A 27,032-nucleotide genomic window follows, 5' to 3' on the forward strand; every position below is an offset into this window, starting at 1 on the left:
AAGTAAGGTACTTTATTATTCACCACTATGTCAAACTGTCAAGCTGCAGGACGAACGTGGAGCCCAAATGGTGGTATCAATGTGAAAATGTGTAAAGACAAATGCACCACATACACACACCCTTATATATATACAGGCACACATACATATATGCATACACACACACACGTATACACACATACGCACACAAGATGCTTGTGTACAATCATCTACAGTTGCCATCAGTCAGATTTCACATGAGCCATTGGTCAACTATATATACAAGATACTAACAAAAGTGCCACACAGCAGGAGTGAACCTAAAAGCAAATGTTTGTGAAGTGAACTTCCCAACCACACAGTGATGCCTGCACCTATATAATTTTATAATTAATTGAAATACATGGATAAAGAACATACATTATCATCATCATTGTTTAATGGAAAACGGACGTAAAACGATGATGATGTATGTTCTTAGAAAAATAATGAAAAAAAGTTAATCATTCAGGAGTTGCTAAGTAAATATATGTTTGTTAGAAGTAATTAACCCTTTCGTTACCAACCCGGCTGAAACCGCCACTGACTCTGAGTACAAATGTCTTGTTTTCATAAGTCTTGAATTAAAATCTTCCACCAAACCTTAGTCACAATTTATGTTCCTAATACAAGCTTAATGATAACTAAGTTATTTTACTAAATTCTTTGTTACATTTAAAGTAATTGAAAGAAAAACAGAGCATCTCAAAATAAATATGGTAACAAAAGGGTTAAGGAAGTGGTAGAAGAGCCAATAATCAACTTACCTCTTCATTGACAAGGATTCCTTTGATCAAGTCATCTCGTGTTTGGTAATCAAAATCATCTGTGAACATCTGTGGCACAAACTGGGAGCAGACAGCAATTTGGCAGTCCAATAAATTGTAGTGGATGTTTGACACTTTAGGTCTTTTCTTACTGATAGCAGTCTGAAATGATAAGTAGTTGAAACGAATAAATAAATGATGACAATTTCTGACAGAGAAAGACTAGTAACAACAGACAGGTGGAAGCACTGGGGTTCCGAATGAAATATGATTATTAACGACAATAATTTTTTGAAATCTCTAAAATCCTCTGTTACAATAACTGTCATGTTGGCATGGAATGGACAGAACTATTGTACATCACATGACTTAGTCTTTTAACATTTCTTTGTGTTGATCTTGAGATTTGACATCACCATTTTCTCCAAATCATCCCCTACTACAGATACTTTCAACCACTAGCATAAGGCCCTTTTCATTCTGCACATGCATTCTTATTCTGTATTTAGTCCAGTCAACCCCTACATACATTAACAAATGTATATAATGCCCATATGCTCTTTTGTGTTACTTGTACCCTTCTTTACGTATAAACTATTCTTGATTTTTTAACTCAGAATATTAAAGGGAGGTAAAAGAAAAGTCGTTGGTTGACCTAATGAAGAATGTATAAGAAATAAAATAACAAGTGATGTGAAAGGCCCTGCCTAAATCATCATATTTTCCTTCTTCCTCACAAAAGAGAAATATCTAAAAAAAGGCTTGTCAGTCTGTCTCAAGGTCCCAACAGACAAAGTGGAAAAAGCATTGCTCCAGAGGATGGCAAGGGAGATGTGCTGGAACAGCCACTCTGACTCATGGGACTCACATTTGTGGACAGCCATCTCCTTCCTCTAAAGCAGTGAGCAGGGACATGGCCTGAGGGCCAAGAGCACCAGAAGTCTCCTGCCACAGGCTCAACCAGAGAGTGGCCAATACTTTGACAGTTTGCCCTTCTTGGCCTGACCAGTAGCAGAGTCTGACATGGTAGATGAACACATCTAGTTGCTGCTGGGAAAGGTGTCACAGCATGTGACATCCTATATGAGGGGTTGACCAACAAGGAATGGGAAAATTGCCATACCAACAGGCCTTTTACCATTCCCTTGGTCTAGCCCTGATGGTTTGAGCTGGGAAGGAAAGCCTGCAGCATTCAGGCCATGCCTTTTGATCTTGTTAAGAGTAGCATGGTATGGAAGGCGGCCAGCACTATAATGGCAAGACAATGGGAGGAGGGTGAGGGAATCCACAGTGGATTCACAGTGGCATTTGTGATACTCACAGATCTGGAAGCCAACCCACAGAGAAACAGTGACATGGAAAAAGTTGCTATTGACCTGAGTACCAGTTGAACACTGCATGGAGCCAGGCATTGCTGTTGAATTCAGAGGTTGAGCGGAAACAGGCCAGAGAGTGTGGATCAAGTCAGCATACTAACTCATGAGATCTTGCTACACTTTTGGGGGGACTGGACATCTGAAGAAGGGAGAGAGGGATGGACATCCAGTTCAGCGGAGGCAGAGCTGGATCCATGTTGCGTAGACCACTTCATGCTCTCCGATCACAGTAGGTTCAGTTGGGTTGTGGACAAAGGACACAGCAAAAGGTCACTGATGAGAGAAAAGCAGGCAGAGCCAATGAGACCAGAGACTGAGCCTTCTATATTTGATGGGAAAGGTGGCCTGCTGCCATCTAGTGTCATCGAACTGAATGTTGCATATCTCTTGATCAACCTAACCTGTTAGATACAGGCATTAAAATCTTTGAGGAGAGATATGTGGTTGTAACAAGGGGCACTGTGCATAGTATACAATAACATTGGCATTGTGAAGCACTTCTTTAATAGGAAGAACGCCGGGTGGGTATCGATCACATTCAGTCTGCTTGGCAATGTTTTGAGCTGGTGAAGCCTAGACTTGAGGGTGGAGCAAATGGTAGGCAGGAAGATCAGTGAACTGAGGATAAAGATGTCTTCTTTCAAGGTCGTCTGTACGTGGTGAAGTAATGAATGCATGTCCAAGATGGAGGCCACAAAGCCCTCTGTGTTGTAGTTGATATTCACGACCTCTGCTTTGGAAGAGTTAATCTTTAGGCTGATGCTTGCCAAAGAGAGAACTATTGATTGAAGATCGTGGAAGACACTCCCTATTGACCTGTCTATCATTGCATCATCCAGGTACCATTGAAAGGGTTGTAATGCTCTGAGCAATGCCGTCCATCCTGAAAAGAAAGAGGAAAGGGGCCCAACAGCTCATCCTGCTGAATGCCAGTCAAAGACAGTATGACCTAATCTGAAGCAAGGAGCATGCTCAGAGACCCATATGACAGCAAGTTAATAGGTAGGTGGATGGAGCAGGATGGCTGTGGCAGGCCTCAAGCAAGTGGTCACAGCACAGACAGTCAAATACATTTTTTATGTCAAACTTGATAACGAGGTGCTTGGTATTGTTTGATTTTGGCTCAGGAGGACAGTTACTGAAAAACTGTTTAGTTGCATGAATAGCTCCCTCACATCTCCTGACCATGCTGACCCCCTACAGCACTGGCCTGAGTTCCTCACCTGGTTCAGGTTTAACAGATCTGCAGATAACCTTGGCTGTGAGCCTCTGCAGCAATGGTGCATATGCCACTATCCTTGTTCTTCAGAGAGATTAGGTGGGCTGAAAAGAAGAGGCCTCAGAAATAAGTGTCCAAGACACCATGAACGAACCTGTTAATGAGAGCCATAATTGTGTTCAGTAGGCAGTGCCCAGATTCAGCAGTAACTAGGGACAGAAAGATCTTGAGGTGGCCAGATTGGAGACCAACAAAAACCTCTACTCCTACTGGCAGGGAAAGATCTCAGAACAGAGAGAATGTCCTTCTTGGCGGTCATGTATGGCGACTTAAGGTTGGGAGTGGGTATAGGTCAGAGGTATGTAAGTAGCTCAGGATGTTTGAGTCAAAGAGTAGTCAGGACCTCTTCAGTAGGGTAGCAGACAGGGTCATCAGAGGTAACTACTCAGACGGAAGCTGAGACATTGCCCTTGATGAATTTGATGTCTACCCGGTCTTTAAGCAGGAATCAAGGGTGTAGGACTGCAGGCGTGTGAATGAGTGCAGGGCAGCATACTCGGACACACTAGATATGGATACCTGCTTGAAGGACAAGATGTTAGTCCTGACTAGGGCTGTTGTCGACAGGCCACCTCAATCGGCAACAGTGTTGGGGAGATCAAGGGCAAGTAGAGCAAAATAAACAGTCATTTCCAATCACTAGGTTGACTATAGTCTAAGGCTAGACCAACTAAGGATGCAAGGGTATCAGTCACCAGCACCCAGGCCACTTTTGGGATCTTATGAGGCTTCCTGGGCCAGGATGGGTGTCAGGCAGACATGCTGTCTGATCTGAAGGTGTGGTGGATGGCCACTGTTGTACTACTGAAGCAAAGAGGCAGTTGCTGCATCTATGCATTGAGAGCTCATTCAAGGCCTGTGCTTCAGGCTGATGCAAGAGCGATAATAAAGACAATCACACCCTGAACATTTTCTGCATCTCTTTTGCCTATTGATGACAGCACATGTGCTTCAGGTAGCTCCCTGTGGGGATGTGGTGGGGTGTACAATTGGGGACTGAAACAATGTTTGACAATGGTGGTGTCACTTTTTGGCAGGGCCAAAATATTGACTTGCATCTTGAAAATGAGTGGCGGGGATGGGGTTGTAATACTGACGAGGTGATGACTGCTGGATTGAGGAAGCTGAGAATCTGAGCCGTGAAGAAATTTGTGCGAGAGAGAGAGAGAAAGAGAGATGTACAAAAATCTACTATATAAATGAGTGTGTATGTGATTATGTGTGTGTGCATGTTTAGCCCCAAAAGGCTCTGAAATGGTGTGTCCTCAAAAAAAAAATGATTTTCAAAATCTGCCTACAAAGAGAAGGTTGTCTGCAAAATGAAGAAATATAATTTGCTTTGAAAATTAGCTCAACTTTTAGATTGACAAATCCACTCTTTGTCACCATCAGGCTTTCTCCTTTATGCCTTCCCTCTCTATATATATTTAACACACCCTTTATCACTCTATCTCTTTCTCTCTGTGTATGTATTATCTCTCATGTAATGCTTTCATTTCGTTTAAAACTTCGACTTCTAATCTTTAATAACATTTTATCATACACAAATCCTGTTTTCTGATTGGGTAAACATGATCAAATTTTAAACCTCTGTAATATTTTTCCAAAGTTTTTCTGGAATAAATGAATTACAAAATCAGATTCAGTGTGAAAAAGTACACCAATATGCCAAATTTGAAAATTTTCACTCAATTTCAAAATCTGTGACAGTGTCAAAATAGATCTCTCACTTTATTTGTCTATCACTTTCATTTTTCTCTTTACTCATAGTAAACTTTTTCCTCTCTATATATATTTACCACACTCTATCTCAATCAAAGTATATCACTCAGGTTGTGTTTGTGTGTGTGTAGGGAAACAGGGATTTAAAAAAGATATGTAAAAGATAATATATTTTAGCAGCATACTTTTCTGTTAGTAAATGTTTTTTCGTACACACACACACACAAACTCGCTTAGTGCAGGATGGAGGTTAAAAATTTCAATTGTTTCTTTTTTTTTTGTCATTGCTTAAATCCCAGCAATGGACCACAGAATCAGCATTCTACAAAATGTGTTTATTGGGAGGAAAACATCAATAGGTGTCAGACTGACATAGAAAAGAGGAAAGTACCAGGTGGTTATGAAAAAATTGCTAGAAGCAACAGGAAAATCTCCCTTAAATCACACACCTTTCTGTCTGAAAATTATTTTGAAATTATAAGTAGAAACAAATTGCAGAGTCAGACTGTCTATATTTTAGAACTATGATGAAAAATTTTTTTTTCTTTTTCAAGTTTAAGGATAATGCAAAAATTTTATAAATTTTCTTCAGTTTTGAAAATAAAAGAAGTGGGGATTGTAATGCTGATTGCTTATTTCCAAAATTTAGGGGTTTTTTTAACTTTTAAGGCTTCTGCCATAGTTTTCAAGTGCATAGTACAAAAAAAAAGCACAAAATTAGTAGAGTGGAGTAAGTGGGATTTGAAAAATTTCATAAATTTTCAAAAAATTATTTTCACAGAAAAAGTGTTTCCTGATTGTTTTAAAGTATATAGTGCAAAAAAAAATGACAAAATCGGTCTAGATGGGAAGAGTGGGAATTTATAAATTTTCAAAATCTTTTTCCATAAAAAGCAAAATACCCCACTCACTTCATTTGCAAGGATGTGGAGAAAAAAGTCTGAAAAATCCCCCATCAAAATGGAAAAAACCCAACTTATGTGGGTGCATTATTCCAAAGGTCCCCCAAGGCATTCTATTGTGAAAATTACTTGGCAATGACAAGATACTCAGCTACTAAATAAATAAATGAGATCAATGAAGGAAGAGAGACGACCTGAAATCCCCACATGTCTACGCACATAGGTACACCCTGATCTATACACACGCAGATGAGGGTCAATTCATATGAAAAAGAAAGTGAACAAAATAATATGACCACTTGCTTATTGGGAAATTAGTAAGTTCAATTTAAAAAATAATTAAAATTTTTTATTTTTAAAGATAATCAAACTAAATGTTCATCATTTTAAACCACTCAACCAATGAGTATTTCTACCAAATGTGGTGAAAATCTGTTCAGCCATTTTCCAGTAACTTTGCAAACACACAGACAAAGACAAGTGATTACAATACCCTGCAGGGTAAAAAGATGTTTACTTGTTTAGAAGTATGTTTTAAAAACTGTCATTCATAAGCATTGAATCAATGTCTTTCTTTAGGCTGGTTTGACTACGAGAGAGAAATTCTTTGTCTCCTATATAAAATACACTTGTGTGTGTGTGTTCACTTTTTATGCAAAAACAGCTGGGCAAATTGCTTTCATACTTGGAATGCATGAATAGTTTGACCTCAGATACATAATAGGGTCTTCAGTTTATTTTTTTCATTAAAAATCAATTGATATTGCTTTATATATATATGATTCACTTCTTTAAAAAGGTTTTTCAGCGTCACTTTCTGGTATTGACATAGCAACAGCAAAATTTTCCCTTTTCATTTCTCTTACTTTCTATTTTAATACTTTCATAAGTTTTAATTCACTATTTGCAAACAACTACGATAAATTACTGAATGAAATAAAACCATGGGAGGAGCCTTTTTGGTGCAAAAAAAAAGTTGTAAATATTTTCAGAGGAAAAGGTGTACGATTCAAAGGGGATTTGGCTGTTGTTTCTAGCACATCCCAAACTACCCTCCATTTTCACTCTTGCATCGTCCCATATATTGATGTTTTTTTTCAATATTTTTCTCCCATTAAACACACTTTATGGAATGATGATGCCGAAGTAACGCACGTGTTGTCCATTGGTGGGACATAAGCAACAAAAACAAAAATTTGTAATTTAAATTTTTACCCCGACCTCAATCAAGCAAAGCTCTGTGTGTGTGTGTGTGTGTGTGTGTCTAAGAAAAAACATTTTCTAACAGAAAAGTATGCTATTAAAATGAATTGTCATTTACATAGCTCTTTTATTAAATCACTGAATAAATGCCAGCAATTACCTCCTCAGGCTCTCCAACGTTTTAAATTATAAACAGAAACAATCAGAGGCTGGGAGTGAGGTTGCAAAATAATCATAATTTTTCATTTTTTTTTTTTATAGAAGAAATGTATTTACGGGGAGAAAAATATCGAAAAACTTTAATACATTGGACAGTGAGAAAGAAACAAGGAGGGTTGCCTTAGGACATGCTAGAAACAACAGCCAAATCTCCCTTAAATCACTCACTTTTTCCTTTAAAAACATCAACAATTCTTTTAATATTTTTCTACTGAAAAGGCTCCTGCCATGGCTTTCAAGCACAAAAAAAATTAATCAAAATTGGTCTGGAGTGGGATGATGAGGGGACAGGTTTCTACAAAAAAATTTTTCAAAGCTTTTTTTTTCATAAAAAGATACCCCTCCACATCATTCCAAAGGTGTGTGTATGTGTGACAGGGATGAGCCATTCATACTGGTCATCCTTTTTGCTAGAAGAAGATCCGGTATGGTCTTATATGCTACACCACTGGTTTTCAATTCATATTAATCAAATTAATATTCAATTTTTCACCCTTATTATGTGTGTGTGTGTATTAGCAATTCGTATACAATTGCATCAATGACTTGAACTTGAATAAGTGGTTTCACATAAATGGGGATACATTAAAAAGGTTTGTTGTTATTATTATTACTGTTTGACTATTGTAATCACGTTTGTTGATTCCTCACCAAGGAAATGTTGTTGTGTTGCATTTGTTAAATAATTGTAAACCGTAACCCTCCCGCTTTCGGAGAAGGGGCTTTCGTTATTGTTTCAAAATTGAATTGTGTCCCTGTTTGGGGAACTTGACAATATTTTCACCGTCTTTACAGAAGCATTTTTGTTAAAATGCCTTCCATAGAAGAAAGTTCAAAAATGAATTTCACTGCAGCCGTACACTTCTATACAAGATCCAATTGATCGAAATTGCAAGAGACGGGCCTACAATTCCAGTCTGTTATATATTTTGAGTATTGTTATCACTAGCGATATCAAGATATAACTTTCTATTTTGTATTTTGTGTAGATGTATGTATATATATATATATATATATATATATATAGATGTACATGTAATATGTACACATATATATATATGCACATATATACATGCATAATATATCTACCCATACACACACACACACACACACATACATAGGGGCAGGTGTGGCTGTGTGGTAACAAACTACGTTCAAAGATACTGTACTTGATATGGGCGGTAGTGCCTTGCCGGTCTATGGCCTACCTTCAACAAACCGGGAAGGCACAAACACTCTGTCTTCACATTTGCTGCGTGAGACATGTTTTAATGTTGATGAGCTTGCCGAGTACATAGCCGACAATGAGCCAAAGCTCCTTCCAGAACCCAAGTTCGCTTACAACTCCGTTGTTAATTCAGTCCGGGCCAAAACTGGGAGAATTTTTTTCCTGGACGCTCCTGAGGGCACTGGGAAAACTTTTCTCAACAAATTAATATTGGCTGAGATTAGGCGAACACAAGGCATTGCCCTAGCTGTGGAATCATTTGGAATTGCGGCTACTTTGTTGCCAGGCAGCAGGACAGCTCACTCCACTTTCAAGCTTCCGCTTGACTTAGCGAAGACTGAGACACCAACTTGCAACATCAGTAACAGCTCCGATCAGGCAGAAGTCTTCAGACGATGCAAGCTTATCGTTTGGGATGAATGCATGATGGCCCACAGACGTGCTCTTGAGGCACTAGATAGATCTCTCAGAGACATCAAACAAGCTTCAGCTCCCATGGGAGGCATAACACTTCTTCTTTCAGGGGACTTCTGACAAACACTTCCCGTTATTCCCAAAAGGACTAGAACTGATGCAGTAAGTGCGTGTCTTAAGTCATCCACATTGTCGCCACTGGTGAAGACTCTCAAACTTCACACCAATATGCGTGCTCATATGTGACGTAATATCACATCAGCAGTATTTTCTCACACCCTCCTTGCACTTGGCGAAGGCAAAATACCAGGGGATGAAAATGGTAATATTGCCATCGATTCCATTTGTACCATTGTTAAAACGCCTTCTGATCTCAGACATGCAGTGTTCCCAGATCTACAAGCTAATTATCAGAATATGGATTGGATTGGCCAAAGGGCTATTCTGGCCCCGAGGAATAAAACTGCTCACCAAATTAATGATGAAATGCTAAAACTCATTCCTGGGGATGTCTATGTATATAAGTCTATCGATACAACTCCTGACCCAGAGGACGTCATCAACTATCCAATAGAGGTACTCAATTCCTTTGAGCCCCCCGGACTACCACCACACATTCTCAAAATTAAAGTTGGTGCCCCTATAATGCTCATTAGAAATTTTGTTCCCCCAAAACAATGCAATGGCACACGTTTGATCGTTAAGTCCTTATCTCCCACCGTAAACTTATATCAATATTTGCCTGAATAATCATCATAATTCAGTGCAATCATTAACAGTACTTTCAAACAATTCAGCCCCGAGCATTGCCGGGCAATTCTGCTAGTACACTATAATGGTTATAACTACAATTGTCTCGTTTCTATCCTACATCATCATTGTCACCATTTTTAACATCCACCTTTTGTTGAGGCAGATTTTCTAAACCTGGATACCTTTTCTGTCACCAATAGTGAGAAATCAAATGGCCATCTACTGCCTAACGTTCAAGAGTATCTTATTAATCTACCAGTTACTGTAACCAATTCCTAACTAACTAATGTTTCGGTATTCATTTGAATTTAAAGGGCTAAAAGTATGTGTGCATGGTGGTTTTTGACATGTGCAATGGACATCACCATGATTTTGATAACCACTTTTCCAGTCATGTATAGGTCAGACAGAATTTGTTAAATCAAATTTTCTATGGCCCTTTCTGTGTCCAAACAAGGTAATATTTCATCTTAGGCAGACATGTTTTCATGGGAAATGAATGACAACACTTAGACAACAAAGCCCAGATATTATGAAATATGTAGCTATAAGGCTATAGTAATAAACAAACAAAAAATGGTTTTAACATAGAAAATATTTAAATAAATGGATAAACAGTGTTAAATAGTTCAGTCATTCATTCTAAAGTGTGAAAGACAAAAAAATTGCTACTTACAGTTGAAATTGTAGTGGTATTGTTGACCTTTTGGTAATGTCGTACTCTTTGGGTGGAACTGTCAACAGATATAACAAAGTCATCATCAGGACTGCGGGCTGGGTGTCCTGGCTTTGCAGTTTTCATTATTAATGTCATAACAGCAAGTTTATTGGCTTCACGAGTTTTTCTGAAACAGTAAGATAAATTTTTCTGTTTTAGATGAATTGAAGAAAAAAAATCTTACCAGCAAATTAATCTTTACCATAATCACTGAAATAGTCACGATGAAAGATTTCAAAAATAAATTTCAAAGATTATACATTAGAAAGTATAGAAAACAGAATTATGTAGACAATAAATAACTCAGAGATATCATCTGATGAAAAATAATAACATTACTATATTAAATGCAGGGATAATCAGAAAGCTAACTAGAAATGTTTATGCAGTGGGCTAAAAACAATATTAGTCAATGTCTAAGAGACCAACTCTTACTCCTAGAGACACTGTATGGCATCAGTTTGTAATATATGCAACATCTCTTGCTCTAGTTTGCCTGGTTAACAAAATCTTTCAATACTTAATTCACTGAATTAGTTTATTTATTACATAAAATTTTTTCAGGATCAATGTAGGTTGCAGGTATTCTACAGGCCAATCACCAGTTCACTTCACTTGTAGTCACAAGAATGATAGAATTTCCTGTGCAACCTGTACTGAAGAAATATTACATTGGGCTTTACTTGAATTCACAGGTTTATAAATTTTTTTTGCTATATTTATAGCAAGAAAAGGGCTTCACATAGTTCCAATCTATCAAATTTGTTTGACAAAGTATTAGTGAATCTGAGGCTATGGTACAAGGCACTTGTCTAAGGTGCTGTACAAAAGCATTGAAATCAAGGACCACATAGTTGCAAAGTGAACTTGTTAACCACACAAGCCCTGCCTGCACCCAAATTGGGGTTACAGCAGAAAAGACACCCAGCTATGAAAAGAAGACCTCCTTCACCATGTACAGGAATTAATTTACTGAAATAATCTTGTCCATAAATCAAGTGAAATAAGAACCTAATGCTGCTTCCTAAATGTTTAAATATCTGAGGTAATTTATTAATCCTTTAGACACCATCCTTCCTGAGACTGACGCCTGTGATACAACGCTTCTCACATAAAGTGTGCATATTTCAATAAAAGCTTTTCATTATACTTTTTATATAAAAACTTTTTCAGTCATATTCCAAGCACCAGTTTCATAAGGACAGATTCATTTTCTAAATCACTTCAAATTCTTAAGTATTTTATAAATTACTAGAAACATGTAACCAGTGTATTTTTAGTAGAAATAATGTCACAAAAGGGATAAGACTGTAACTGGGGTGGCGAGTCTACAACCCTGTTTTTAGAAATGAAACAAATACTTTCTAATAATATTAACATCTATGCTAAAGTTTGAGCAGCTCATCAGGTGTCTTTCACCTGGATGTGAATATTCAATTGGCACAAGGAACTTTTATTTCTAAAGTAACAGGAGTGATAATCTTCTCATCCATGTGACTACAGTGATATAAGGCAGTGCTTTAATGTCCCCTTTTCAAGGTGGTATTGAAAAGGTGTGAATTCAGCAAAATTAACTATGCCATATGTCCATATATAGGGGAATCTCATCTAAGTGGGGGCAGGGCAATGCACAATAATGCCATCAAGAGGAAGCATTCTCTCCTGATGATCACATAAGCCTACTATTGCCTAGTACATGAACTTTTCAACTAGTAGCTTTTGTATCTGTAAGTTGTTTGCAAATTATGTGTGTGTGTGTGTGTGTATTTGACCGAGGACTGGCATGCTGGGAAGCTGCACCAGGCTCCAATCTGATTTGGCAAGGTTCCTAAAGCTGGATGCCCTTCCTAACGCCAACAATTTTAGTGTAGTGGGTATATTTTATATGCCACTGGCATGGGAACTTGTTAGGCAGCACTGGCATCCACCATGCTCGAATGGTGCTTTTTGCATGCCACTGGCATGGGTGCTAGTCAGACAGCACTGGCATTGGCCAAGCTTGAATGGTGCTTTTTATGTGCCACTAGTACAAGTGCCAGTCAAGCAGTACAGGCATTGGCCATGACTATGATTTCATTCAATTCAACAGGTCTTTGCAAGCACGGCATATTGCATGACGATTGACAGGTGCCTTTAAATGGGTCAATTATGTGACACTGGCATTGGCCTCAACTACGATCTCACTTGGCTTGCCAGGTTTTCTCAAGCACAGCATATCTCCAAATGTCTCAGCTGCTAGTCATTGACTCTGTGAGGCCCAACATTCAATGGTCGTGCTTCACCACCTCATCCCATGTCTTCCTGGGTCTACCTCTACCAAGGGTTCATCCACTGCTAGGGTGCGACACTTCTTTATACAGCTATCCTCATCCATACACAGCACATGACCATACAAGTGCAGTTGTTTCCCTTGCACACCACATCCGATGTTTCTGATGCTCAACTTTTCTCTCAGGGTGCTTACACTCTGTCATGTATGCACACTGACATTAAACATCCAGCAGAGCATACTAGCTTCATTTCTTTCAAGCCTATGCATGTCCTCAGCTATCACAGCCCATGTTTCACTGCTGTGTAGCATGGCTGTTCACAGACAGGTATCATATAGTCTACCTTTCACTCTGAGTGAGAGGCCCTTTGTTACCAGCTGGGGTAGCAGCTCTCTGAACTTTGCCCAGGTAATTTTTATTCTAGCAGCTATGCTCTCAGTATCCATCCCAGCTACTGGTTTGGACACTTAGGTAACAGAAGCTATCAACTACTTCTAGATTTTTCCCCTGGCATGTGATAGAATCTGTTTTCTGTACATCTTCAGTGTTTATTGCATCTATGCATCTGCTACATACAAAAACTATCTTCCCAGTTAACCTTCTTTTGATATTACTGCACCTCTTATGTGTCCATAGCTTACACCAGGTACATCTTATGGAGTTTCTACCTATGCCTTTTCTACAGATCAAGCAGGGCCATCTACCTGAAGGGATTTGTGATTTGTCTGCCTTCCTACTTACTAAGACTTTGGTTTTTGCTAGGTTAACTTTAAGGCCCTTAAATTCTAGATCTTGCTTCCACACCTCAAACCTCTTCATATATACATATATACATACATACACACACTCATCATTATCATTATTTTACGTCAGTTGTCCATGCTGGCATGGGTTGGATGGTTTGACTAGGGTGGCACACTGGAATACTGCACCAGACTCCAGTCTGATTGGCCATGGTTTTCTACAGCTTGATGCCTTTCCTAACACCAACCACTCTAGGTGTGTAATGGGTGCTATTTAAGTGACACTGGGGTGTGTCTATGTACCACCGGCATGGGTGCTAATTTGCGTGACACTGCTATCTGTCACAATTGCAATTTTGCTCGGCTTAATGGATCTTCTTCCCAAGCACGATATAATGGTCATTGTCTCCATGAGGCCCAACACTCAAAAGGAATTCAGCGACTTTACCTGTGAGGCTCAACACTCAGAGGTCCAACACGTGAAAAGAACTCAGCTACTTTGCCTCCATGAGGCCCAACACTCAAAAGGAACTCAACCACTTTGCTTCTGTGAAGCCCAACACTTGAAAGGAACTCTGCCACTTTGACTCTGTGAGGGCCAACATTCAAAAGATATTCATTACATGCCACCAGCATGGGTGCACTTGGATTGGCAGGTCCTCTCAAGCACAGCACATTGCTAAAGGTCTCAGTCACCAGTCATTGATTTTGTGAGGCTCAAAGTTTGAAGGTCATGCTTCACACCTCATCCCATGTCTTCCTAGGTCTACATCTACAACAGGTTCCCTCCACAGTTAGAGATTGGCACTTCTTTACACAGCTGTCCTTGTTCATATGCATCACATGACCATACCAGCACAGTTGTCGCTCTTGCACACCACATCTGATTCCTTTTATGCCTAACTTTTCTCTCAAGATGCTTACACTGTCGAACTGACACTGTACATCCAGCCAAGCATACTGGCTTCATTTCTCTCAAGCCTACGCATGTCATCAGATGTCACATGTTTCATTGCTGTGTGGAATAGCTGTTTGCACACAGGCATCAAATAATATGCTTTTCACTCTGAGAGAGAGGCCCTTTGTTGCCAGTAGGTATAGGAGCTCTCTGAACTTTGCCCAGCTTAATCTTATTCTCACAACTACATTCTCAGAACATCAACGTACGCTACTAACTTGGTCACCTAGATAATGGAAGCTATCTACTACTTCTAGCTTACCCCACTGGCAGTTGATGGAGCCTATTTTCTGCACATTTTCAGCGTTTATTGTACATGTGCACCTTCCACATACAAAACGTAGCTTTCCTGTTAACCTTCCTTTGATGTTGCTGCACCTTTTATGTGCCCAAAGCTTAAACTGGGTGCATTTTATGGAGTTTCTGCATACACCTTTTAGACAGATTGAGCAGGGCCATCTACCTGAAGGGATTTGTGATTTGTCTACTTTCCTACTTACTATGACTTTGGTATTTGCTAAGTTAACTGCATGGCTCTTTGATTCTAGACCTTACTTCCATATCTGGGACATCTTCTCTAATTCAGGTAGTGATTCAGCTATAAGAGCAAGGTCATCAGCATAGAGGAGCTTCAACCATGATCTCCAGACGACTTCAAAAGTTCCTGTAACTCTTCTGGATGGTCTCCTTGTTTAAGTTGGTGAATGCTGCCACAATCCTTGCCTCCAGTTCATTTTTGTGTTACACAGAGTTTTGTTGGTCTCTTGCTCAACTGCGCTCCACACATAATAATCAAGGGGGTTGCAGCCAGGAGAGTTAGGTGGCCAGATGTTAGGGGAGATGTGGTCGCAGAAATATCATCTCAGCAGTGATACCCAATGGTCCAGGAGCTTTTCCAGTCTTCATTTTCTTAATTGCCTTATCTATTATACTGCTATCAACTCTGATGGCTCGTCCCTTAATTGGTTTAATATTTGAAAGATTCTCCTCCCAATCATTCTCCACATTACAACCTTTCATAATGGCATCTCCATGCATCTTTATTCTCAGAGTCACTGAGCAAAAGCATACCATTATCCATTCGCACACATTTCTCACCTACCACATCTCTATTCTGATACATGGCTTTGCAATCCTGAACACCTCACGCTGTATAACATAGGCAAACTTCTTACCTTCTGCTATTCCTTTTGCTATGTAAATCTCTTGCCTAGCCTCCCTTCCGGCTCCCTGATATAATGTTTTGCTTCCACTGTTTTCCCAGTCCTTTCAGGCCTGTCTCTTTGCCTTTATAGCACTGTCCACCACCTTGTTCTACCACCAAGTGACCCTCGGCCTGGCTGGGACTTTGCACCAACCACAGATTTGGTCAGTGGCACCCAATAAATTGTCCTGCAAGAACTTCCAGTTGTCCTCTAAGCTATATGTCCCTTCCTCCTCCTCTCTATCATCAGAGGCTTCCAGTAGAATGTCTCTAAACTTTTGTTGGTTTACTGGATCTTTGAGCTTCTTTTCCAGTGTGGTTTATGTCTTTGAGTTTCTCTAGCCCTCATTCTGAAGTCACTAACTAGTAGCCTATGTTGGGGTGTACACTCATCACCTGGGAACGACTTCGCATTTATGAACATCAGCCTGTCTCACTGCCTGGTGAGGAGGTAATTAACCTGGCTTATATTCCCACCAGACTGATAAGTAATTAGGTAGCTGGCTGGCTTTCTAAATTTAGAGTTGCAGATCATGAGATCATTTGCATCACAGAATTCAAGTAGCTTTGTACCTTCCTCATTCCAGGTGCCAAAGCCATAACCACATGCACACCATGGAATCCATGGGAATGCTACGCAACATGTCCATTAAAGTCGCCGCCCACAATACCAAAATCTCTATCATTTGTCACTGAGAAAGTCTGCAAAAGGATCTTTCTCATCATCAGCCAGTCCAGCCTGTGTAGCATAGGCACAAATAAATTGCTAATCTATCTATGATATGTCTCAATCTAATAACCTTATCACACAGTCTGACTACCTCAATTACTTTAGCTACCCATTTTTCTGCTAAGAGCATGCACACACCCCACTCCATCACTCCTGCCTACCCAAAAGAATTTAAACCTCTGTTTCTTATCCCTGAAGAATCTAGAAGAGGTTCCTTTCTATCTCACTTCTTGTACACCACACACATTGACATAGCAATGCTCCATTTCAACAATCTCAACAGACCTCCCCCTTCATTGAGCCAACATTGATGTTTGCAGCCCTAAAATTGTATACTTGAGAGGGACAAGGGAAAGGTAGTTAAAAAGAAGATCTGTGTAAATGTTTGCTAGGTAATTTGTGAATTTGATTCAATGAAGTATAATTTTCTCCCTCCCATATAGCGTCCAGATTAAAGGCTAGTAAAAGTGGGGAGAACAAGTGCATGAAGTAGACATATATATCGATATACATATATACCTTGGTACAGCATCCAGATTAAGATCCAGTAAAGAGAGGAGTAAGAAGGGCATGAAAGTAGTAATATATGTCCATTTATACATACACATTATTAACCTTATATGCTAATATACACATATACTGTATATATACATATATATATATATTTACATACAAACACTACACTGCATGGTATGAATCTTACATATTCATATGTACAAACAAACACAGACACCTATACAACCACACATATATACACATATCCATATACCCACACATATGAACATTAATCCACATTAATATACACAGTCCACATTAATATACACAGATAGAAGTACACCCATATACCCATATATATACATATATACACACATATGAACATGCAGTCCACACAGAGATACACATGTAAATATATACATATATATCTATACATATACATATATACTCAAACACATACATCTACACTGACATATATACATAATGAGGTTCATGTAGGTACATTCAGGTATTTATACAGTAAGCTGACAGGCACACACACTCAAAAATACGGATACAGAGAGGGGAAACCTCAACACACAGATGAAGTTTAGGGTGTGGAAGCAAGGTTTAGAATGAAAGGGCCTTACAGTTAACCTAGCAAATACCAAAGTCATAGTAAGTAGGAAGACAGACAAATCACACATCCCTTCAGGTAGATGGCCCTGCTCAATCTGTAGAAAGGCATAGGTAGAAACTCCATAAGATGCACCCGGTGTAAGCTTTGGATACATAAGAGGTACAGCAATATCAGAGGAAGGTTAACAGGGAAACTAGCTTTTCTATGTGGAAGATGCATAGGTACAATAAATGCTGAAATGTGCAGAAAATACTCCATCAACTGCCAGTGGATCAAATTAGAGGTAGTAGATAGCTTCCGTTATCTAGGTGACCAAGTTAGTAGCGGAAGTGGATGCTCCAAGAGCGTAGCTGTAAAAATAAGATTAAGCTGGGCAAAGTTCAGATAGCTTCTACCCCCGATAGCAAAAGAGGGCCTCTCTCATAGTAAAAGGCAGATTGTATGATACCTGTGTGTGAACAGCCATGCTACATGGCAGTGAAACATGCGTAGGTTTGAAAGAAATGAAGCTAATATGCTTCGTTGGATGTGCAATGTCAGTGTGCAAGTTCAACAACCCTGGTCAAACCAGCCAACCCATGCCAGCATGGACAACAGATGTTAGTTGATGATGATGATAATATTATCATATAAACTTAGGAGCATATGAAAAAATCATGCTGTTCTATTTTACATACTAACATAAAACATAGGAGAATTTGTACTAATTTATGCCACATAATATATGAGAAATCAGCTGGTAAGGATGCTATACAGGAGAGAAAGAGTAAACTGCATTACATGAAAATAAACTAAAACTAAGATTAAAAAAACTTAGCTTCTGTTTTCACTTACTGCAATAAGAAAGTAAAACACACTATGTCTGTCACTACAGAAAGTGTTTGCAAGATGGACACTGTTTTTTTTTTTTTATTGTACATTAATATTCAAAACTTTATTATTATTATTATTAATAATAATAATAGTAATAATAATAATAATAATAATAATAATAATAATAATAATAATAATAATAATAATAATAATAATAATAATATAATAATAATAATAATAATAATAAAAATAAATAATAATAATAATAATACACCCTACACTGTAAACATTCAGAACTTTTATTATAAATATAATAAATTAACATTTCAAGTTATGTTTTATCATATAAACTTAGGAGCATATGAAAAAAATTATACTGTTCTATTCTACATACTAACATAAAACATAGTACTTATCTAAGTTATATATACACACATACATATAAACCATATATATATATATATATATATACATAAATACACACACACACACATATACATATGTGTATGTATATATAATAATAATAATAATAATAATAATAATTGTGTACAGTGCTCAGGTGCACTACAACTCATCTAAAGTGTATATATAATCAGGTGTAGTTTCGACGGATTTCGGGAAGCATGAGGGCCTTAAAGGATGCAGTGTCATGGCAGTCAACAACTGATGCAGGCAGTTTATTCCACGCTTCAGCAACCCTGAGCGTGAAAAAATGTTTCCGAAAGTCATGGGAGCTGTGCTGTTTTCTGACTTTGTAGGCATGTCCACGTGTGTTAGACACATGGAGATCAAAAAGGTGTTCAGTGTTGTTGTTGGTGAGGTGGTTGATAACCTTGTGGGTGTTTACCAAGTCCGTCGCTAGACGCCGGAGCTTCAGTGAATCCATGCCCAGGGAAACAAGGCGCTCAGAATATGGTAGGTGTCTGATGGAGGGTATGCGTTTGGTTGCACGTCTCTGGACAGATTCCAGGAGGTCAATGTTCTGAGCAAGATAGGGATTCCAAACTGATGATGCGAATTCCAAGTGTGGTCGTACCATAGCTGTATACAGTTTTAAATAGATGGCTGGAGAGCGGCTAACAAAAGTCTTGCTGAGTGATGCCAAGACACCCTCGGCCTTCTTGACAATTTTAGAGATATGCTTTGTCCAACGCAAATCACTGCTGACAGTGATGCCTAGGTCACGCTCGCAAGAGGATTTCTTGAAATCAGTGTTGTGGAGGGAGTATGTGGACGCAGGGTTTTTTCTCCCAAAATGCATGGTGGTACACTTGTCCACAGCCAGTTTCAGTTGCCAGTCTGTGATCCATTGCTGCATTGTGTCTAGGTCTGATTGCAGGAAAGAGTTGTAGACATCAGGATCAGTCCTCTTGATTTCAAGGTACAGCTTGATGTCGTCTGCATATTTCAATACTGTGGCATTCTTTAAATTGGCATCTATGTCATTAATGTATGCCACAAACAGGAGGGGACCAAGGACAGATCCCTGTGGTACACCCGATGACATCTCATATGGTGTAGAGTGCTGTCCTAGAACTGTGACTACCTCCTTTCGGCTGAGGATGAAGGATTTCAACCAGTTAAAAAGGTCATCCCCCACACCCATTGCAGAGAGTTTCACCATAAGCCTTTTGTGTGGCACAGAGTTGAAAGCCTTAGCAAAGTCAAGGTAGACAACATCCACCCATGAGCCACTGTCAGTGATCTGAGTAATGTCCTCAAGGAACTCGACAAGCTGGTCACTGCAGCTGGAGTTAGGGACAAATCCATATTGTGAGGGTCGGATGAGACTGTGAGAGCTCCAGAAGTTCCAGAGTGTTTCTCTGACACACGATTCCATCAGTTTTGCAATACAGCTAGTGAGACTGACTGGGCGATAGTTGACAGGTGATGTGCGGTCACCCTTTTTGAACAGAGGAATGACACTGGCAGTTTTCCACTGCTCCGGAGTAGCACCATTGTTGAGACAGTACTGGAAGAAAATAGAAAGCTGGTGTAAAAGGAAGTGCCTGCCACGTTTGAGAAGCAGGTATGTAACTCCATCGAGACCAGGGGAGGCATAGTTGCGCTTATTTTGAAGGTGACGTCGCAGCATTGCAGGTGTAAATTCCATAGTTGTTATGGAGTTTGCTGTTAGTGATGGTGAAGATGGTACATTTTGACTTTCGACAGTGAATATGTTTGCATAGCACTCGGCAATGAGTTCTGCGCATTCCTTGGGGTCGTCAGTGATCTGGTTCGTGTGAGGGTTGCGAAGAGGGCCCACTGGAGAGTGAGGTCTCTGCTTTGAATGCACATATTTCCAGAAAACCTTGCTGTCAGGATTGGCTGCTATGCACTGTTCAAATTCAAGCACTTCATTTTTTGTCACTTGCTTGAGATGGTTGGAGGATTTATTCCGCTTCTTCCTGTTGGTGTCTGATTTATGCAACTTGTATTCCTGTTCAGCAGTCCGACGTTCCTTCCTGGCAAGTCGGACCGCTGAAGTTTCCCAAATTGCCCTTTTGGGGCGGTTCTTCTTTTTTGTTTACGTGGCACTGATGCTGCACATGCTGCCCATATTGAGTCCAGGATACTCTGGAGTATAGTATTCACATCTCCAGAGTTGTAGAATTCACGCCAGTTTGGGTGCTGTAGTTCAGTGTGGTACAGGTTCCAATCTGCTCTCTTCCAATCGAAGGAAGCAGATTGGAGATGGTTCAGGTGTTTGTTGCCCGCAAGAGCCAGATTGGCGATGATCATAGCATGATCAGAGTCACCTAGAGGTTCCTCCGTAGTGCAATTGATAACCGCTTCAGGAGTTGTGGTGAAGAGCAGGTCCAAGGTGTTGTCGCCTCTTGTTGGAGAGGTGACTACTTGTGACCAGTTTGAGTCCAGCACAAGCTCAACAAAATCGTTTGCACTCAACAAAATCGTTTGCATATATGTATATACATATATACATGCACACACATCACAGTATGTTACCTGGGATTTTCATTGCATGTTTGGAATATTTTGAGGTCTTAAATTATACTTTTATGTGTCTTAGCAATACATATGCTTGGTTTTGTTTAATTCACTAATTCATTTTTCTGTAGTACAATATTATCATAAACATGTGTCACTGTGACTAACAAGTTGATTGGAAATTATGATAGTATAATAATAATAAAAATCTTTTCTACTATAGGCACAAGGCCTGAAATTTTAGGGGAGGGGGCTAGTGAATTACATCAACCCCAAATGAATGGAAGGCAAAGTTGATCTTGACTGAATTTAACTTAAAAATGTAAAGCCAGAATAAATGCTGCTAAGCATTATCCCAAACATTACATTATATTCTTAACTAACAAGAGACAGTCAAAAATGAAAATCTGCACAAGTACCCTCATAAAATTTTCCACTGCCCACTTTGAGAAGCACTGACATAAAGAAACAGAAATAAAAGCCAAAATATAACATGAACAAAATAAAATGAATAGAAAGCAAAACATTTTTAAAACAAAATTTGTGTGTAAAAAACCCAGCAAAAACAAGAGAAAGATGAAAAAAAGATTAAAATAAAACCTGCTCCATTGACTTACTTGTGAATTTGTACAATATCTGTCAGCTTCAAGTTGGCAACAGTGTCTCCAAATAACAAAACAAAATCATTACGAATCAGTGCTCGATTGTCAATATCTCGCATTGCATCCCCAAGAGAGTAACAGCCTTTCAAGATGACTACAGTCACAGTCAGTGAAGATTTCTTATACCAACCTGCATCTCTAAACAAAATAATAATAATAGTTTCAAATTTTTTGCACAAGGCCAGAAGTTTTAGTTGGATGGGGGAGGGGAGTAGTCAATACTATCCAGCCCAGTACTTGACTTAAAATAACCCCATAAAGATGAATGGCACAGCTGACTCAGTAGCATTTGAACTCAAAATGTAAAGCTGGAAGAAATGCCACTAAGCATTTTATACAATGCACTAACAATTCTACAAACATGCTGTCTTCATAATATTCCTAATGGTAATATTGCTCCTATTTAGGCACAAGGTTAGCTATTTTGAGAGAGAAGGTTAGTCAATAACATCAACCACAGTATTTAACTGGCACTATATTATAGGTTCTCCATGAAATTTGAACACAAAAAGTAAAAAGTTAGAATAAATATCCTACAGAACTTTGTCTAGTACTCTAAAATAATTCTGCTAATCAACCACTCAAAAATAACAGCTTCTGATTTAGGCACAAGACCAATAGGAGAAGAGAGGGCAAGTTGATTACAGCTAAGTACCAGTACTAGAATGGTACTTTATTCTATTGACTCCAGAGGGATGAAGACAAAGTTGACCACAGAAGGATTTGAATTCAAATCAAAGTGCTGGGACAAAAAATAGTAATTGTTCCTAATTTAGGCACAAAGCCAGCAATTTTGATGGGGTGGTGAATTAGCCAGTACCATTGATCCCAATGGTAACTAATAAAAATTGAAAGGCAAAACTGATCTCAGCAGAATTTGAATTAAGAATATAAAGAACTAGAACAAATACAAGGTATTTTTTATGATGCTCTGATTCTACCAGCCCGCCACCTTTAATAATGATTTCTAATTTAGGCACAAGACCAGCATTTTTTTAAGAGAAGTGTTAATCAGTACCTCAGTGCTTAACCCTCTTAATACCAACCTGGCTGAAACCGACTCTGGCTTTTGTATTACAAATGTCTTGTTTTCAAAAGTTCTGAATTAAAACCTCTACCAAACCTTAGTCACAATTTATGTTCCTAACACTAGCTCAATGATAACTATTTTACTAAATTCTTTGTTACAATTAAAATTAATTGAAAGAAACACAAAGCATCTTCACAGAAATATGGTAACAAAAGAGGTAATCAAAGCTTTATCATATCAAACTCGAAGAAAAGCTGACCCCAGTAAGATTTGAACTCGGGCCATAAAAAGTCAGAACAAATATTGCAACGCATTGTGTCTGATTTCATAATCCTCCCCACCATCATTTTAATGTCTGTTTTCTATGCTTGTATGGATCAGATGGAATTTATTGGGACAGATTTTCTACAGTCCTTCCTATTGCTGATCTTCACTGTACCCAAGTAAAGTAATATTTCTCTATGGTCAGAATGTTTCCCAGGAAAACTGGAAATGAAGGTCATTGCTTGTTTGATGATGACAATGTTCATTTACATCAATTGCTTGATGTTAAGATAGGTGGACAATACACACACATATATATATGACAGGAATCTTTCAGTTTCCATCTAGGAAATCCACTCACTAAGACTTTGATCAACTCAGGTCTCAATGCCCTAAATAATAATGATAATAGTGATTTCAAATTTTGGAACAAGACCATCAAGCCTGAGAGAAGGGGCAAGTTGATTGTATTGACCCCAGTTTTAAACTGGTACTCTATTTATTAACCCACAAATGATGAAAAGTAAAGTCGGAATTTGAACTCAGACTGTGAAGATAGACAAACTGCCACAAAGCACTTTGCCCGGCATGCTAATGATTCAACCAGCTCACCACCTTAATAATATTAATGATACCCTGATGCAGTACCAGGCAGTGGCTCTGAAAGTGGTAACATGTATATGTTTTGTCTTGGTAGAAAAGATGGGCTACATACAGCAAATATTCTGATCAATAGCACAGATTTGTTTGTCAGTTGCTTGACCTTAATTAGTTGCGCATGTCCCTTAGTGGCTGATGATATATGCATCTCTGATGATGAGCAGAAATAGTGAAGGAGCATTATAGCCATGTGTTGAGAGGAATTCTTAGTAGTTTCAATAATTTCCCACTGGAAACACGGGTGTTTCATTCATCCTTAAACAACCCTTATTCAAGGACCTTTTGAGCAGATGGGCTACTTGACCTAAAGAAAATTCTAACTGGGCCCCACCTGCAATGTCATGCACTGTTTATGTTTATATGAGATTATCATGTTGTACACACATGGTTGTGTTGCATGTGACTGGTGTACCCTTATCAGATGGGTATATTGAGTCATATATTTCTACCCCAGTGTCATTTTGATGGCATGCATTATTTGCTCACTCAATGACAATAATAATGTTTGCAAGAAGACTTTTAAGCAATGCAAATCAAAAGTTTGACAGAATATAAAAGGCGATACCGATAAATAAATGCCATAACCTTACATAACTTGCTTAACTTCTCACCAGCATTGCTTAAACTTCTTGAAAATGTTTACGTCATTTACACATTACATTACATAATGCATCAAACAACTTGCAATGCTCTTTTAATAACAGTAGTTTCTGATTTAGGCACAAGGCCAGCATTTTTGAAGGGAAGGGAATTAGCTGGTAAATTTGAACTCTAGTATCTGACTGGTACTTTATTTTATCAAATCCAAAATAATGAAAGATAAAGTTGTCTTCAGCAGTATTAATTATTTCTAACATTGGCACATTAAAATATAGTATAGTAGAGCAGTATAAGTAATATACTCAATAACAGTGACCTCCAGTGATAGACAATCACAAAAAACATCAATGGAGATAAATCTGGTATTTTGGGCAATTTGTTATGTTTACAATATTGGTCATTGTTTAGTTTCCAAATTAGCTCAGATTGACACACCTAAGATCAAAGGAATTCAAGCACTATTCATCTAGTCTTTGTCTAAGAAATAGTTTATCAAGGAGTATATTCTCCTGGGTACTCTTTTTAAGACGATATGATGTAAATTGGGGGAGATTAGGTGCCTATTTCTGGCAAGTTGTGTGAAAACATAAAAACTCTCACTTAAGCACATTCAGTGTATAGTTCCAAAAATGGTTTCTCATACTGGTATAATTTGGAGCTGGAGTTCAGTAAACTGAATTAGTACCAGTACTCATGAAGGAAGGATGATAGATAAAAGGGACATAGGATGTAACTATCTTAGGACATTTTGACCAGCACTTCACATATTATATGAACAACCACCTCCATTTTTATGAGAATAAGAATATTTTTATGTTGGAAACGAAGATATGGTCAATAAAATCTAATATATATTGCTGGCATAGTTGTGTTGTGTAGCTGAGAAGTTTGCTTTACAACGACGTGGCTTCATGTTCAGTCCCACTGCACAGCAGACCAAATCCTTGAAAGAGGATTTAGTAGGTGGAAACTGACAGAAACACATTGTGTGTGTGTGTGTTGAGTGTGTGTGCATGGGTGTGTTCATGACCCCTTGTTTTGACATTGAATGCTGGTTATAAAGTGGTGTCATACATTTGTAGTCTTCCATGAAAACATTTCCAGCCATTGAGGTGTTTGTGTTTGAAAGATTAGGACACAGAGAAATCTACACCAATGAATTTATCTAACCAACCCATGAAAGTATGGACATTAAAATGATGAAGATGCGAGAAAGTGGAGAGACTGTGATAGCTGGAGGAGGAGGATGGCCAGGTCTTTTGCAACACTCCTTGATCTAACAAATGGAATCTTCGTGGACTGATGTTATTGAGAAGGAATTTACATCAATAATAATTCCATGCAATATATCTAATACATACCGTAGGTAATCATCAATTTGGTTGAAATGGCTACTGCAAAAGACAAAGATTTCTTCAATCCCTGCTGCAGCAAGAAATTCAAGACTATACTCAATCAATGGTATATTTACTAATGGCAACAAAACCTGTTAAAAGACACAAAAAATAAAAAATTATGTATCATTACTAGTGTTTCTAACACTTAAAGTATATCTCATTTATTCTTAATCAAAATGAATTTTGACACTTGACAAATGGTGTCCTTCAACTGTATAAACATTCTGTAAGATTCATGTGGGTGCGTGTGTTTGCATTTTATGCACAAAGCAGCATGAATCAGAAGAAATGGAAACATTTAAATATAAAACCTTACTGTAGGTTAAATAAGAGTTTAAACACATTCTTTCTTATAGATGTGGGGAGTTTTCTGATGAATCATTTCATTGTTTGCTAATTACTTAGCAGGTTTACTTTGCTAATCAATAGCATAGAATGATCAGCTGCTACATAAAGATGCTGTAAATCAGATTAGTACAGTAATGCTACATTTATTCTTAAACAAGAATATTATTTAGAGTGACTTCAAAGTTTTGGCCAGGAGGTGTTTCGCGTTGCAAGACAGTGTGTGAGAGAGAATTGTGATGTGGTAGGAGAGAAGTGTGTTCGCATGGAAGATGGTTCACTTGCGCTAAATGAGGATGCAAAGAGAGAGGCTTGGAGATGCCACTATGAAAGGTTGCTGAATAAAGAAAATGAATGGGATAAAGAGAGTCTGCCGAATGTTGACCCAACAGAGGGACCAGCTATCAGGGTTGATAGTTCATTGGTAGTTAAGGCAATTAGAAGCATGAAAACAGGGAAAGCCCCAGGCCCATCAGGTATCACTGCAGAGATGCTCAAAATATCTGGTAGTGTCGGCTATAGCCTAGTCACCCGTATAGTTAATCAGGTGATACATGAAGGAGTCATACCCAATGACTGGTGTAGCAGCATAATAGTCAACTGCTACAAAGGTAAAGGTGATGCCCTAGATACAAATAATTACAGAGGTATCAAGCTGTTGGATCAGGTGATGAAGGTTACAGAGAGGGTCATA

General features: G+C 38.5%; 1 protein-coding gene across 3 annotated transcripts in view; it reads right to left on the bottom strand.

Annotated features, from left to right (window-relative positions):
- LOC115214277 (translation initiation factor eIF-2B subunit epsilon) overlaps positions 1-27,032 on the bottom strand; it is a 162,350-nt gene that overhangs the window by 104,874 nt on the left and 30,444 nt on the right. For 2 of the 3 annotated variants that reach the window (XM_036504884.1, XM_029783422.2), the window contains exons 2-5: positions 25,958-26,082; positions 21,998-22,180; positions 10,558-10,726; positions 786-947 (exon numbers count right to left, since the gene is read on the bottom strand). In XM_036504884.1, the coding sequence (XP_036360777.1) occupies positions 786-947; positions 10,558-10,726; positions 21,998-22,180; positions 25,958-26,082 (639 nt within the window). The remainder of the gene's footprint in view (positions 1-785; positions 948-10,557; positions 10,727-21,997; positions 22,181-25,957; positions 26,083-27,032) is intronic. The other variant, XM_029783423.2, reaches the window with a different exon arrangement.

Source organism: Octopus sinensis, linkage group LG7, assembly GCF_006345805.1.
Source record: "Octopus sinensis linkage group LG7, ASM634580v1, whole genome shotgun sequence".
NCBI lineage: Eukaryota > Metazoa > Mollusca > Cephalopoda > Octopoda > Octopodidae > Octopus > Octopus sinensis.